Consider the following 14,654-nt stretch of genomic DNA (forward strand, 5'->3'; position numbering starts at 1 on the left):
TTTTTTGGGCAAATGCCTGGGCTGCATTTGGCCTGGCGATGCAGGGGGCTGGTCAGCGTGAGGATGGTGGTGGACGTTCTCTGACAGCAGTGCGGCTGGCACCACAGCCTCACTGAGGCCTGCTGTCCTCCACTCGGCTGCAGCTGGGTTGACATGGAGGCCTCCAGCAGTGCCACGCGCTCTGTGGCCTGAGTGCCCAGTTCTCCAGATGTCCTTTCTTGGTGCCCTGCTCTGCTCTCTGTTCTCCTCCCTGAAGCCGCGCCATCTGCAGGCTGTGCACCCGGACACGCCTGGTTTCTGCACCTTCCCTCTCCCGCTTCCCTCTTGGTCTGAGTCACCTTCAGAAGATTCCCCTTGTTTTCTGGCCCTTCCAGCAGATTTCCACTCAGGCACCAGGCTCTCCATCCCATGATCCCCTCCATGTCCTGGGGACATGACTCCAGGGAACATGGCACCTCAGCTCTGAGGGCATGATCAGGGTCTTTCAGCTTCACTGGGCTGGCCCTGCTCCCTGCAGTGGTTTTTGCCAATGGTTGTAGCCTACGTCTCATGTGTCAGAGGCTGTCCTCAAACGTCACTCCTTCCTGACCACCTGAGCTCATAAGCAACCACTGCAGTGCCCATGGGGAGAGCCCAGGGCACAGACGGGATTGGTCTTATCGCACCCTCTTGCAGGGAGCCAGGCCACGTGGCTCCCTGGGACACCCCGTCCCCACGTTAACCAGGGCCACCATCCTCAGCTGTTGCAGTGGAATGAGCAGGTTCGAGCTGTCCCCAGCCCCACGCCACCTCAGTGCACGGCTGAGCTCTTCAACTTCCCTGGGAACCACGAGTGGGGACTGCAGAAAGACATTTAAGCCCAGGAGTCCTGAGCTCCAGGTGGCCTTGGTCCCAGCGGTAGACATCACTGTTCCTCTGTCCCTCCCTCTTGGTCTTTTTGCACCCGTCAGCCTGCCCAGTCCCACAGGAGGCAGTGAATCCCCACCCAGGCCCAGCCTGTGGGAGGCATGGCTGAGGCCTGGACTCCATCCTTTCTGGATGACACCTAGTGGGATGGGAACCAGGGCCTCAGAGGCTGGGGCCCAATGTTACAAATGCCCTCCAGACCCAGCAGCTCCCTCCAGATGGTCCTTCGACTCCTGAAGCTCCCCTCTGTCCCTCCCCCGGGGAAGGACGGCAGGGACAGACCTTTGCTGCACTGTGCGCACAAGGTCTGCAGGTGATTTCCACCCATGCTGTGCCAGCACATGTTCGCATTATCTTTATTTTACAAGACAGTCAGGGTTTCAGCTGGCTGGGTGGACTGCTATGACCAGCTTTCCCCTACTGACAGCAAGTGAAGATCATGCCTAGTTCCTGGCCTCTTTGAGGACAGTCTCAGATTTTGGTCTATTTAGAACTACCCGCGGAGCACACCGCACAGCCCCCAAGCTGCACGCCCAGGGAGCCCAGCAATCTGCATTTCCCCCAGCTGGTCACTCTAATCTTTTTTTTTTTTTAAAGAGAGAGCGAGAGAGAGGAGAGAGAGAATTTTTAATATTTATCTTTTAGTTCTCGGCGGACACAACATCTTTGTTGGTATGTGGTGCTGAGGATGGAACCCGGCCGCACGCATGCCAGGAGAGCGCGCTACCGCTTGAGCCACATCCCCAGCCCTGGTCACTCTAATCTTGAGGAGCTGAGGTCCTCAGACTGCGGTCCATTAAGGCAGCAGCAGATACTGCGCCTATAGAAACGAACACGGTGAAAACCGATACCACCAGCTGCCCAGAGCCCCTGTCGCGGCAGGTTGGTCAGACAGCGCATCGAGTGACAGCTGGGCCGGCCTGCCCCAAGAGCAGAGACCCGCCGGAATGTTTACGTCCGGAACCCGCTGTCGCAGCGCCACGCCCGGGGGATGAGCTAGGGCGACGGACGCGCCGCACCAGAGGACGCCATTGGGCACCGGACTAGGTTCCGGTCAGACCTGTCGACCCTGTGGGACCTCAGAAGCCCCGCCCGACCCCGTGACCCCGTGACCCCGTGACCCCCGCCCGACCCCGCGAGCGCAGCGGAGCTGCTAGTCGTCACCGCCCAGGTGAGCGCGCGCCGGGGCCTGTGCGGGCGCGGCCCGTCTGCGCAGTCCACTGGGCCCCCAGGTCCTCGCCGTCCCTCTGCCCCGGGATCCACTGCGCCCCCGGGTCCTCGCCGTCCCTCTGCCCCGGGATCCACTGGGCCCCCAGGTCCTCGCCGTCCATCCGCCCCGGGGTCCACGCCGTCCCTCTGCTCGGGAGCCGCTGGGCTCCCGGGGTCCTCGCCGTCCATCCGCCCCGGGATCCACTGGGCCCCTGGGGTCCTCGCCGTCCATCCGCCCCGGGGTCCACGCCGTCCCTCTGCTCCGGGATCCACTGCGCCCCCAGGTCCTCGCCGTCCCTCTGCCCCGGGATCCACTGCGCCCCCGGGGTCCTTGCCGTCCATCCGCCCCGGGGTCCACTGGGACCCCCGGGTCCACTGAGTCCCTGGGGTCCCCGCCGTCCTCGCCCCGCTGCGCAGCGAGCTGTCCCCGGGTGGGGTGGCTGTGGCTCGGAATCTGCGGGAAAGGCCGGAGCGAGGGCAGCGGCCCTGCCGCCGCTCTGCTGCGACCCTGCCTGCGAGGTGGCCCCCGGCGGCTCCCCGCGGCCCTGGCCTCTGAACCTTCTCTGCACAGAAGACTGAACCCTGGGTCCGGGGTGGCCGGAAGCTGACCCTTGCAGTTGGCGTTTTAAATGACATTTTACTTCCCAGATGGACGTGGGCTCCCACCACGGTTTTCCCTTTTGGTTTTGAAGTTTGAACTGAGCGGCTCCTGACTGGAACCGGCTGTGATTCGGAAAACAGCCCCCAGCCACAAGCACTGCTGCAGAGGAAGACCCTGTGCTGCAGCCCCCACCCCATGAGGCCAGGCCTGAGGACTGCTAGGCCACCCTAGTGCAGGGGCCGGGGGGCGGGCGCAGGTCCCCGGTGCCCTTGGCCACCTTGTTTGCATGCAGGTGACTTGATCAGTGATTTTTGTGAGCGGGCTCTGAGGAGCACCATGCCCCTCTGGGGAGTGGCTCCCCTCTCCCGTCTCGTGCCCCCACTTGCTCACACTGCTTCTGAGGCAGATCCTGGTGTCCAGTGTCACTGGTGGGAAGCGAAGGTTCAGGCAGGTGCAGAAAACCAAGAGGACAGGACAGGAGGCAGCCCTTCTGGTGCTGGCCTGGCCTCTAGGCCTGTGTCCAGATGGCCTGGGTGAGGCTGCTGTTGGTGCACCTGTGTCCAGTGACCCCAATCCTCCTGCTCCTCGAGGTGCTGTGGCCTCACTCCTGGGCATGGTAACATTGCCGGCCTCGGGCTGGTGGGGTGCCAGGGCTGTGAGAGCGCCTGGCTGAAGTGCAGGTGTCCAGCCCAGTCAGCACTGACCGCGCTGGTGTAGGAGCCCAGGTGGAGGGCCCCGTGCCTGAAAGGCAGGTTCTCTGGGAGCCGCTCTTGCTTTGCACCCAGGTGTTTGGGAGGACAGTGCTCATTGGAGGCCAGCTGTGCTCCTTCCAGATGCCCTGGAGGGGTCATTGTATTGGAGGAAGACACCTGAGATCAGAGGGGCTGAGAGCTGGCCTGGAGGGGCCAGCGCCCTGTGTCTGAGAGGAGGGTGAAGTGGCAGCTGTCTTCAGAATTAAGGGGACCCAGCAGAGCCTCACCCTGTGTAAGCACAGCCTTCCACATGGACTTCCCTCGGTCCCAGTCCTCTGGGACCTATCCCTGGCTGCCCCTTGCCTGTCCTCCTTACAGGAGCCCCTCCAGCCCTGTGGGAGCCAGATGTCCCACCGTGGTTCTCGTTGGTGTCCAGGGGCTGTCAGTGGCAGAGGTGCTGCCAACCCACTTTCAGGGCCCTTGGCTGGGGCTGGGCTTGGTGTCCCAGGAAGCAGAGTGCTTCCACCACAGTGAGGCCAGTGTGGGCCTCTAGTCTCCCTGACGGTGGGGGAGGTGACTGGGAAGGTTCCAGTGACTCCGTCTGACTTAGGGTTGAGTGGCTTAGAACACATCTGTAAAGCAGGGTTCAGCCTGGCTGTCCTGTTCCCTGAACCAGGGGCAGAGGGAGAATCCCCAGATGCTGAATGTCGTCTTCATGTCCAAACACTGCTGTTGAAAGTCCCCCAACACGCTGCTCTGAGAGCCACAAGTCACTGCAGGTGGAGTGGCAGAGGAGGCTCCCCAGGGGCAGAGGCCAGGGCAGGAAGAAGCTGAGGAGCAAGGGACTTAGTGCCAGGGAGGGTGGCCAGCAGCACGGGGACAGTTTCAGTGAATGGTAGCAAAGTCCAGGATCACAGGGTCTCTTGGCTTCCGTATAAGCTGTCTTCCATCTGAAGCCACATGGACAGGCGCTGGCCTCTCAGTGGGTCTGGAAAGAGGCACAAGTGCCTGTGGGTGGGTCCCATGTCACCTCTTGAAGTGGGCAGTCCCGCCCTGCCTCCCAGGGGCTCAGGTGCGATGACCTGCTCGTTATTTGTGTTTTGCGGAGAGGCAGAAGGTGCTTCCAACCTGAAGAGACTGGCGCCTGCCAGCCAGGTGAACTTGCTTCTTTAAAGCCCGGCTCTGCCGCCAGCTCCCCACGCTGCCTTTGGGGGAGGCTGGAGAGAGCCCCTGTGCCTGCCCTGAGCTGGAGGAGCCCCAGCCGTCCCATGGTGGCAGGGCCGCGTGGCCTCCCTGGCGTTTCTGCGGGCCATTGTCGTTAAGAGCCACCTTGTGTGTCAGGTCCTCCCTGCTTCTAGGCTGTCGCCTGGCTGCATCACTGCTCAGAACCTGGCGTGGTTTTGAAAAACCCTCCACTGCAGAGATGAAGTGGAAGGCCCAGGTGCTGGTGTCCGGGGGACTGACTGCCTTCTGGATGGAAGTCCAGGGCCTCTGGGCGGGTTTTCAGAGATGTCCCCAGCTGTGCTGTGGTGAGGCTGTGTTGATGCTGTGCCCCCCTCCAGCGCAGGCCGTGACCCCTGGAGGATGCTCGTCAGTGCCCTGCTACGCTGTGAGAGACTGCCCTTCCCACGCCTGGCCTGGGCCTGGGCCTCCTCCTGGCCGACTTCCGGGAGACCCAGAGGAAGAGGCCTCCTGCACACGCCCCCCACAGCCCCCTTGGACAGGACTGCCCCTGTGTTTACCCGTGCCCTGGCCTTTGGGGACAGGCTTGCCCTGGTGGATCAGCATGGCCACCACACCTACAGGGACCTTTATTACCGCAGCCTCCGCCTGTCTCGGGAGATCTGCAGGCTCTGTAACTGTGTGGATGGGGACCTCAGGGAGGAGAGGGTGTCCTTCCTGTGCGCCAATGATGTCTCCTATGTCATTGCCCAGTGGGCCTCGTGGATGAGTGGCGGCATCGCGGTCCCCCTGTTCCGGAAGCACCCGGAGGCCCAGCTGGAGTACTTCATCCGGGACTCGCGGAGCTCTGTGGTTGTGGCCGGCCAGGAGTACGTGGAGCTGCTGCGCCCAGTGGTCAGACGGCTGGGGGTCCCTCTCCTGCCTCTCTCGCCTGCCATCTACCTTGAGACAGCAGAGAAGCCGGCAGAGGGGCAAGAGCAGTGGCGGGAGTGGGAATGGCGGGACCGGGGCGCCATGATCATCTACACCAGCGGGACCACAGGGAGGCCCAAGGGTGCTCTGAGCACCCACCGCAACATAGCAGCCGTGGTGAGTGTGCTACGTCCCCCCATGCCATCATCATGGACCTGTGGGTGAGGCCCTTTCTGGGTGGCTTAGTCCTGACTCTTGCTCACAGCTTACCACCCTGCACATGCTGCCTGAGTTCTTGGTGACAGAGGGTCACAGGATGCATGACCTCAGCCTCCCTCACCAGGACAGCAGGGTGGGGCACATGAAGGTAGAATAGGCCACTGTGTGGCGTGACTCAGGCCTCGGGGTCAGGGCCTGGAGCTGAAGGCAGGAACAGAGTCCAGGTCTGCTCCTCTCTTGGCCCTCCAGTGCTCTGCAGCCTCAGCCCCCATGTGGGCAGAACGTGGGTTGTCCCCTGCTGGCCTCAGACAGCGGCCGTGTGCACGGTGAAGCCTCGTGCAGCGGGAGCAGTAGGATGGGGGCTCGCTATGGGTGGCTGGGCAGGCGGCAGGGGTGCAGCCAGCTCTTCTGGAGGTCCGTCTGGACTGCTCTCCAGGCAGAGAGGCCAGCAGGTGTGCAGGGACTCACAGGGGCTTGGTCCACAGCTGCTCAGTGAGTCGGCCACGCCTGCCACAGCCAATGACAGAGCTCAGTGCAGGCCGTGGTGGGGGCTGTCCCTGTCAGGCCTGAGCTCTGCCGTGGCCCAGGCCTGGACAGGGGCCAAAATCACACGGGGTGTTTGCAGAGGCCTTTCCAGGGTTGCCAAGCCCCCAAGGGTGGCTGTGCCCCCGTCCCTGGTGAGCAGTGAAGTCACAAGTCCTCGGTCTGTTCTCACCTCCCTTCATCAGCCATGGGAGGGACAGAGCTGGCTGTCCTCAGGGCCTCTGACCCTTTCTGGGGGGCACACCTACAGCCTTTGCCGTGTCCCCTGCAGGTTACTGGGCTGGTCCACGCTTGGGCATGGACCAGAGACGACGTGATCCTCCACGTCCTCCCTCTGCACCATGTCCATGGCGTGGTCAACAAGCTGCTCTGTCCACTCTGGGTGGGAGCCACCTGCGTCATGCTGCCCGAATTCAATGCTCAGCAGGTGAGTCAGTGGGCCCTGGGAGGCCGAGGCAGACTTGCGTGCTGGGGTTCCCGCCCAGGGGCAGGCTGCCCAGACCTGGGGGTTTGGGACAGCCTGAGTTCATGCTGCTACGCCTCTGGGTGCGGAGTCTGAGATGGGTCTGACGGAGCCGGACGGTGTGGGCAGGGGGTTCTGTCTGGAGGCTCCCTGGGAGGCCCATGCTGCAGGCGGCCTCTGGAGGCCGCCTGTGCTCCTGGACCTTGCTCCTCAGCAGTCTCATGGCCTCCTCTGCTCCTCTCATGAGGCCTGGTGGGTCATCCAGCACCCTCTGCCCATTCTCAGACCCTTGGCTCGGCCCACCTGCAGCCCCCCTCCAGGTGGGGTGACAGGTGTGGAGCGTAGGGAGGAGGGTGGGGCCACAGTGGCCCTGGCAGCCACCGTGTTGCTCGCGGTTCTTGTGGGGGAAGTCCAGCTGGAGGCTCCTCAGTCTCCCAGCACCGTGGTCCTCCCTGGTGCTTCTGGTAGTGTGGGCCCTGGGGCTGAGGTGGCAGTGGTGAGTCCCTGTGCAGGGCAGTGTCTCCAGGGCAGAAGAGACACTGCTTGGGAGGGGACAAAGAGAAAGGGCCTTCCTTCCTGCAAGAGGCTGGGTGTGGGCCCTTCTTTCTTCGGTTTTCATCTCCACGGGGAGTGGGGCTGTCAGTGCCCTCCCTTGAGCTCGCGCAGGCCTGGCCTGGCCTTGCCCCTGGCTTCCAGGCCTCTGTCCTGCGCTAGAGGCCAGGCGCTCCCTGTGGCGGACCTGCTGTGGTCACATGGGCAGCAGCCCCACTGTGTGCAGAGTGTGTGGCCTGCACTCCAGAGGCACAGCCGCCCATCCCTCCTCTGGACCAGAGGCCAGGGGCCTTGAAGTCAGGCCCACACTCCTCAGCTCAGCCCGGGGGGCCTCCACTGCCTCCTTCTGGGCCCCTGGCATGGAGATTCTGTTCTGGAGCCTATTCTGGGATCTCTGCCCGGGGTCCCTCTGGGGTCTCTGCCCTGGGGTTCCTCTGGGGTCTCTGCCCTGGGGTTCCTCTGGGATCTCTGCCCGGGGTCCGTCTGGGGTCTCTGCCCTGGGGTTCCTCTGGGGTCTCTGCCTGGGGTCTTTCCCTTGGAGTCTCTGCCCTGGGGTTCCTCTGGGGTCTCTGCCCGGGGTTCCTCTGGGGTCTCTGCCCGGGGTCCCTCTGGGGTCTCTGCCCTGGGGTTCCTCTGGGGTCTCTGCCTGGGGTCTTTCCCTTGGAGTCTCTGCCCTGGGGTCCCTCTGGGGTCTCTGCCCGGGGTTCCTCTGGGATCTCTGCCCGGGGTCCCTCTGGGGTCTCTGTCCTGGGGTTCCTCTGGGATCTCTGCCCGGGGTCCCTCTGGGGTCTCTGCCCGGGGTCTTTCCCTTGGAGTCTCTGCCCTGGGGTTCCTCTTCTGGGGTTTCTGCTCTGGAATCTGGTGACACTCTAGGCCAACTTGTCACATTAGTTCTTGTTTTGCTTTGTTATTTGGCAGTGCTGGGGATGAACCCAGAGCCTCACACATGCTAGGCAAGTGCTCTACCACTGAGTATATTCCCGGCCATTTCTATTTTTATTATTTTCTTTTCTTGGTGGTTCTGGGGATTGACCCCAAGGCCTCCTGGACCCTAAGAAAGTGCTCTACCACTAAATGACATCCCCAGCCCCCTGTTTTTATTTTGAGACAGAGTTTTGAAAAGTTACCCAGGCTGGCCTTGAACTTGCAGTCCTCCTGCCTCAGCCTCCTGAGCAGCTGGGCTCACAGGCTGTGCCACTGCACCCAGCTCATTAGCTTATAAAGAGGGTAAAATCTTACATGTTTGCAACTCTTGACACTTCCTTGGGATTTTCTGAGAACTCTCCAGTCAGAACTCAGTATGGAAACAAATCTGACACTATGACTGCAGAAGGCTGCCGCTCTCTGTAGTCCTGTAGATTCCCTTGAATTGGAACCTGTGTCAGTGAGACCAGCTTTCGGTGTCGTGGGGTTCAGTTGAAGTTGCATGTGGAGTAGAAGTGCTGAGTGACAGCTGTGGTGGGGTTTCAGTGGTCTGAGGCCTTGCACCGTTGTGTCCCTGGGGACTCCAGGCTGCCAGGGTCCATGACGTGCCTGGGAGGGTGTGGGGAGGTGGTGGACGGTACTGTCACCTCTGGAGAGCAGTCTATATGTTCGACCCTGCAGGGCCTCTGTCGGTTGCTCATGGCAGATAGCGCTTTTCTGGCCACTTCTTGGGTTGTGATGGTGATTTTGAAGGGGTGGTTGATGGGGACGGGCGGCGCTGCAGACTCCAGCTCCGGGGAGTTCCAGTGCACAGCCCACTTGGGCTGCTGCAAGGACTGCTGCTGAAGCCGGGCCGGGGGCCGGCTGCCTCTGCCAAGTTGAACAGAGCAGAGCACTGTCGCTGCTGCTTCCGGTGACCTGCGGACGATGTGCGCGTGGGAGCCCTGGCTCAGGAGCAGCTGCCCTTTGCTGATCCCCAAGTGCCCAGAAGGCAGAGCCCTCCCCAGCCGAGGCCCTGCTGAGCAGACAGGCCCTGCTGCGTGCCGGTGCCAAGGCTTTGCAGCCCATGAGTGGGAAGGGGTGGCACGCAGCCAGGGAGCGGGGCAGGGCCCACAGTGCGAGGGGTGGCTGTGTCCAACACTGAGGTGTGCTCACACCAGGTGTCTGCCACATGTCCACAGCACCAAGCTCGCGTGCACCCAGAGTTCACCAGCAGAAAACTCCCCGGGCACCAGGAAAGGGGCTCAGGCTGCCCCTGCCTCTTGTCCATGGGGTCAGGGTGTCACTGCACCCAGGCAACCCTGATAGTGTCCAGTATGACCACCAGCCAACTCCCCGGGTTGGGGAGGCAGCAGGGGACCCGCACCTCCCTGGACACCTGCTCCTCCTCACATGCAGCCTGCGCAGGGCCGTGCTGTGCCACAGGCCAAGCTTCTTCACAAAGTCAGGAGGAAGCAGGGGCCTCATCAGGACAGGACCTGAGCCGCCTAACCAGAGCAGGGTCCCTCCAGGCAGACCACGGGTCTGGCACCAGTTCTCTCCTGCCGAGGAGCGTAGCCTGCAGTGAGTCGGCTGCATGGGATTCTCCCTCCCCCTGGGCGACGGTGAGCAGCTGAGGTGGGAAGGCCGTGCCTCCCAGTGCAGACGCCACGGCTAGGACTGCTGGGCGTCCCCCTCACTGCCCGTTAGCGGCAGCCTTGCCTGTGAGGATCAAGGGTGCATCGCCCGGCTCCTGTGCCCTTAGAGGGGCTGAGGTCACGGGCTGTTTCCCATGGCAGGTGCGTCCCCTACGCTGGAGTCTTCTTGTTTTGTAAAGTGATTCTTGAGGCTCGCATTTTAACTTGGACGACTTTAGTCTTTTGATTTCTCAGATGGTGCTTTTGATGCCACGTGTGAGAGATCTGCCAAACCAAGGCCACGCAGGTTTCTCAGGCGTCCGCTAGGGGCCTTGCAGTCTCTGCGCAGGAGCTCAGGCCGCCCGCCCACGCCTGTCGCCTGTGTGTGGGTGGGAGAAGGCCTCAGGCTCCTCTGCTCCGTGGCCGTCCAGTGAGCAGCTGTCCTGTCCCAGTGCTGGCGCAGCTCCTTGCCCTGGGCACCTCCAGCATTGCACGGTGGTGGCCTCTGCTCTGGAGCCGGCTGTGGGGTTGGGGTGTCCTCCACCTTCACTCTCCTTTCCAGGTTGATTTTGGCTCTTCCGGGCCCCTCCCCTTCTGCGTAAAACGAGGGTCTGCTTGTGGCTGTTGCCTAAGCGAGCAGCCGCAGCTCGGCATTGGGGGGGGGCGTCCTAGCAGCCTGGGGTCTTGCGTCCACACACCTGGAGTCCACATCTTTCCGCTCCCTCTCTCCCTCAGTGGCCTCGCCGGCCCTTCCCCATCACAGCCAGCCCTGGCCCTGCGTCCGTACCTGAGCTCCAGGTGCTCCAGCCGCCCGCGTTGGCCTCCTTCACCCTTTCTCTGTGGTGCTGTCTGTTGCTGAGTCTCCCAGCAAGTCCCCGGTCTGGATGGTGTGCCTTCCGGCTGGACAGTAGCTCTTCTTGCAGTTCTGCTTCTCTCTGCAGTCCTCCATTTCCCCCTTTGGTCCACCTTGGCATCTAAACTGCCTGGTGTTCTAATGTCCTCATTTGGTAGCGCTGACCTTTGTCCTCTGAGGCCCACTGCAGCTGATGCTCAGCATCTCGCGTGCTTTAGGCTTGGGGTACGGGGCCCTGTCTTCAGTGACTGCTGCCGCTTCCCTGTGTGCAGTGCCTCTCGTCTCCAGGCCACTGGGGTGAGGGCTCGTTTGCAGGTATGGGGGCGAGGGCGCGGGCTGGGCTGCAGATTTTCTGCAATGTGCCTAATTCCAAGGCTGTAGCGAAGCCGTGTGGGCCTCCCGGGGGCAGGGCCAGGGCTCTGGAGCTTTCCCTGCTCCCGTCCAGCTGGTGGTGTTATGGAAAAGCCCGAGTTGGGAAAGACCTGCCATCTTCACACAGAAGCACATGCAGGTGTCCTGGGCGAGGCACAGAGTTTGCGAGAGACTTGGGGTAAACAAAAGGCTTCTCTGACTGTGCTAGCCAATGCTGACCTCAGGCCACAGTAGTCTCCTGGGCTGCTGGTGGCCTTGTCAAGACTGACCTGCTCCTGGCTGCAGACCTGGAACCCCAGCCCTGGGCCCCTGCTCCACTCACAGCTTATTTTTCCTCCCCGGGGCTGGGCTCGAGCGTGCCTTTCAGAGAGCCCTGAGGGGCCTAGGTCTTGTCTGGGAACGGCTGTGGTGAGCACTGCCACAAGAGCCCACGTCCAGCGTACATCCTGGGTTGTCCCCCAGCCACCTCCAGGGCGCTTCCTGTCTCTCCCCAGGTCTGGGAGAAGTTCTTGAGCTCTGAGACTCCCCGGATTAACATGTTTATGGCGGTGCCCACGATATACGCCAAGCTGCTGGATTACTATGACCAGCACTTCACCCAGCCTCACGTCCGGGACTTTGTGCATGCCGTTTGTGAAGAAAACATCAGGTGGGTGGAGGCCCCCGTCCCGCAGGAAGGCCCCGTGGCAGCTGACAGGCCTGCTGCGCTCTGCGTGGCCTCCTGCCTGTGCCTTGGCCCCTGTGCGGCTCTCCGCGTCCTGGTCTCTGTCTCTTCTCCTCCCTGCCGCGCACATCTGTGTCCACCGGCCTTCTCGGTCTGTCTCCATCCGCTCTGCCTTCTCTAGAGCTAGGCTTAGGTTTTCTCTTCTGTGGTAGTTTTTGGAAGACTTGTTTATACTCTAAAATATACCCAACAAATTTAAAAATGCCAACAATTGGGTTTTAGCCCAAACTTGTTTCCATCATGAATCTTGCACTACGATGATGCAGGGAAGCCCAGGGCCACCTGTCGTCCCAGCAGCTTGGAGGCGGAGGCAGCAGGGTCACAAGCCTAATGAGACCCTGTCTCAAAAAAAATAGGAAGTGCTGGGGTGCAGCTCAGTGGTAGAGCACCCTGGTTCAGTCCCAGCGTCCCTCACAGATACACATAGATGTGTACACAGGTGCATGCAGGTCCCTGCATGTGCGGAGCGTGCTGTGTGTGTATACGCGTACATACATGTGCACACACCTGCACCTCTGTGGTGATGCTGGGTGGCGACACCCTGGGTCACCTGTGCCCGTGCGTGAGGACAGAGCTGAGCCCGTGGTTGTGCCCTAGGCTGATGGTATCAGGCTCGGCTGCCCTGCCCACCCCTCTGCTAGAGCAGTGGAAGCACGCCACTGGCCACACACTGCTGGAGCGCTACGGCATGACTGAGATCGGCATGGCCCTGTCCAACCCGCTGGCCGAAGCTCGCCTGCCAGGTAGGAGTAGCCCCTGAGCCTGCCCCTGCTGTCCCATGTGGTTGAGGATGAGGCAGGAGGGCCATTTTCACCCCGGGCCCTGTGGGTCACCAAGGGGCACAGGGACAAGAGGCCTAGAGCCCCCAACTGTGCAGGAGCCCTCGGCAGACCTGGAGCCCAGGTCTCTCCTGCCCCCATGGTCAACGTCTCCCCCCGTGCCTGGCTGGCAGCCTCGTGCCAGCGCTCCTTCCTGTGGCGGCCTCTGCGGGTGACGGGGGTCGTCACCTGTGCTAGCAGGTCACTTCCCTCCCTTTGCCTAGGGTCTTTTTGGCTGGGGACGGTTGTGGGCACAGCCAAGATGTTGTGAACAGGGTGCTGGTTTCCTCGGGCACCCAGGCTGGGCTGCAGGGCTGCTGGATGCTCCTGTGCGTCCGCCCCACCCGGCCACGTCCTGGGCTCTGGGGTCTTCTGTTGGGTCTTCTCTGGTGAGTGGTGGCCTCAAGCGTTGCTACATGTCACTTGATGTCTTTGAGGCTTTGTGGGATCCTGGAGCCGGCTGGCCCTGTCTGTGTCCCTCTCGGTGTTTTGCTCTTCCAGTTCCTCTGCCTTTCAGTGCCATGTGATAGCCCCAGTTGCCCAGGGACTGGGGAAGCCAGTGTCTAGTCCAGGTCTCAGACCAGATAGGGGACAGTGGCAGCACAGGCATGAGCAGGCGTGAGCATCGTACTGCAGGTCAGCATGCTGGGCGGGTGGGAGGCTGTGTACGGTGAGCAGTGGGACCCGTCACAGGGCCTGGGAGCCACGGGGCCACTAGGGCTCTGTGGAGGGTGCAGTAGGCTGCCATCAGGGCATCCTGAGCAGAATGGCGGGCTCTGGTGGCTGTGGGGAGAGCTGCCAGTGGGCGGGAGATGGCGAGCAGGCCTGGCTGTCATTGTGAGAGGGAGGCAGTGCGAGCCATAGAAGCTGATCTCGCATCGTACCCTGGAGGACACGTGGGCACAGGCAGCCAACAGCTTGGCCAGCTCACACGTGCCATGGCACTGCTGTGTGGCAAGGCCCGTGTGTCTGCACCAGCCTTGCCCTGTCTGCAGGAGTGGGACGGAGCTGGAGACCAGGCCCACGGCCCCAGGCTCCCTGGCCCTCACTCCCTGGTGTGTGATGGCCCACAAGAGTGCCAGTCCCTGCCGTCCCGGCTCCGGAACTCGGGTGCCATGTCCTCCCAGCCTGACTACAGGCTAGAGCCCCGGCTTGGGCCCCTCTTCTCCTGGAAGCAGGTGCTCTGTGGAGGGCTGTCCTCACGCACCCCTGGGGTGGTGGTGGTGCCACCCTGTGCATACTCAAGGGCACTGAGGCTGGGGACCTGCCTAGTGGTGCAAGTGGACGTGGACCCATGCCTTTGGGCAGACAGGGCCACCCTGAAGCACAGGAGTAGGACAGGGGCCTCCCCTGCCTTAGTGAGGGGACAGAGATGACAGAGGAGCTGCGGCTGCAGCAGGAGGGGAGGGGGCAAGCAAAGGCCTTGGAGGGATGGCCACAGAAAGGGGTGTTAAGGTGCAGGACAAGAGCCAGGAGCCAGGGGGACTTCCAGTGGTGGGGTGAGGAGGGTGCCTGGGCTCATGCTGACAGGAAAGAGATCCAGAGATGGGGAAGGGTCCAGAGATGTTGAGACTCGGGGCTGCCTGGGAAGAAGCTGGAGTGCAGGAACCCCGGGTCCTGAGCACCTGGACACAGCCTTGTCTCGCCCCACGACAGCCGCTCGCCCAGAGTGCACCTGCTGCTCCTGGCTGGGAGCGGTGCAGCAGCTACGCCACATCTGGAGCATCTCCTGGCAGTCGTGGGGAGGTGTGGTGGGAGGGCTTTCCTCTGCCGTGGGACTCTGACCTTGGGACCAAAGGGTGTATCCCAGCCAAGACCCAGACCTGTATTCCTGCTGCCCGGCCCCGCCACCTGCTTCCTGGGCTGCTGCTCTCCTGTCTGTGGAGCCTCAGCGCATTATTTCTGCAGTGGGCTGGGCCCACACCACCACCAGAATTCACTCAAGCTCCCTGGAGCCTGTCAGGGCATGGAGGGCAGCCCCAAGTGAGAGGACTGGCTGCAGGACCCATGTCCTGTGTCCAGCTCCAGCTTCCGCCTCATTGGGCTGCTTTGAGGGGAGAGGCCTTGA

The 14,654-nt window shown here is 62.3% G+C and overlaps 1 protein-coding gene across 4 annotated transcripts in view; it reads left to right on the forward strand.

Moving 5' to 3' along the window:
• Positions 1-1,894: 1,894 nt before the first annotated feature.
• The window catches only part of ACSF3 (acyl-CoA synthetase family member 3), a 35,705-nt gene continuing 22,945 nt past the window's right edge, over positions 1,895-14,654 (forward strand). Inside the window, exons 1-5 of one of the 4 annotated variants that reach the window (XM_081273393.1) lie at positions 1,895-2,077; positions 4,971-5,679; positions 6,536-6,691; positions 11,539-11,693; positions 12,366-12,511. In XM_081273393.1, coding sequence (XP_081129519.1) covers positions 4,993-5,679; positions 6,536-6,691; positions 11,539-11,693; positions 12,366-12,511 — 1,144 coding nt within the window. In that variant the 5' untranslated portion in view covers positions 1,895-2,077; positions 4,971-4,992. The remainder of the gene's footprint in view (positions 2,078-4,970; positions 5,680-6,535; positions 6,692-11,538; positions 11,694-12,365; positions 12,512-14,654) is intronic. The other 3 variants (XM_081273391.1, XM_081273392.1, XM_081273394.1) reach the window with 3 other exon arrangements.

This window comes from Spermophilus citellus, assembly GCF_964194105.1.
Source record: "Spermophilus citellus genome assembly, chromosome: 18".
Classification (NCBI taxonomy): Eukaryota; Metazoa; Chordata; class Mammalia; order Rodentia; family Sciuridae; genus Spermophilus; species Spermophilus citellus.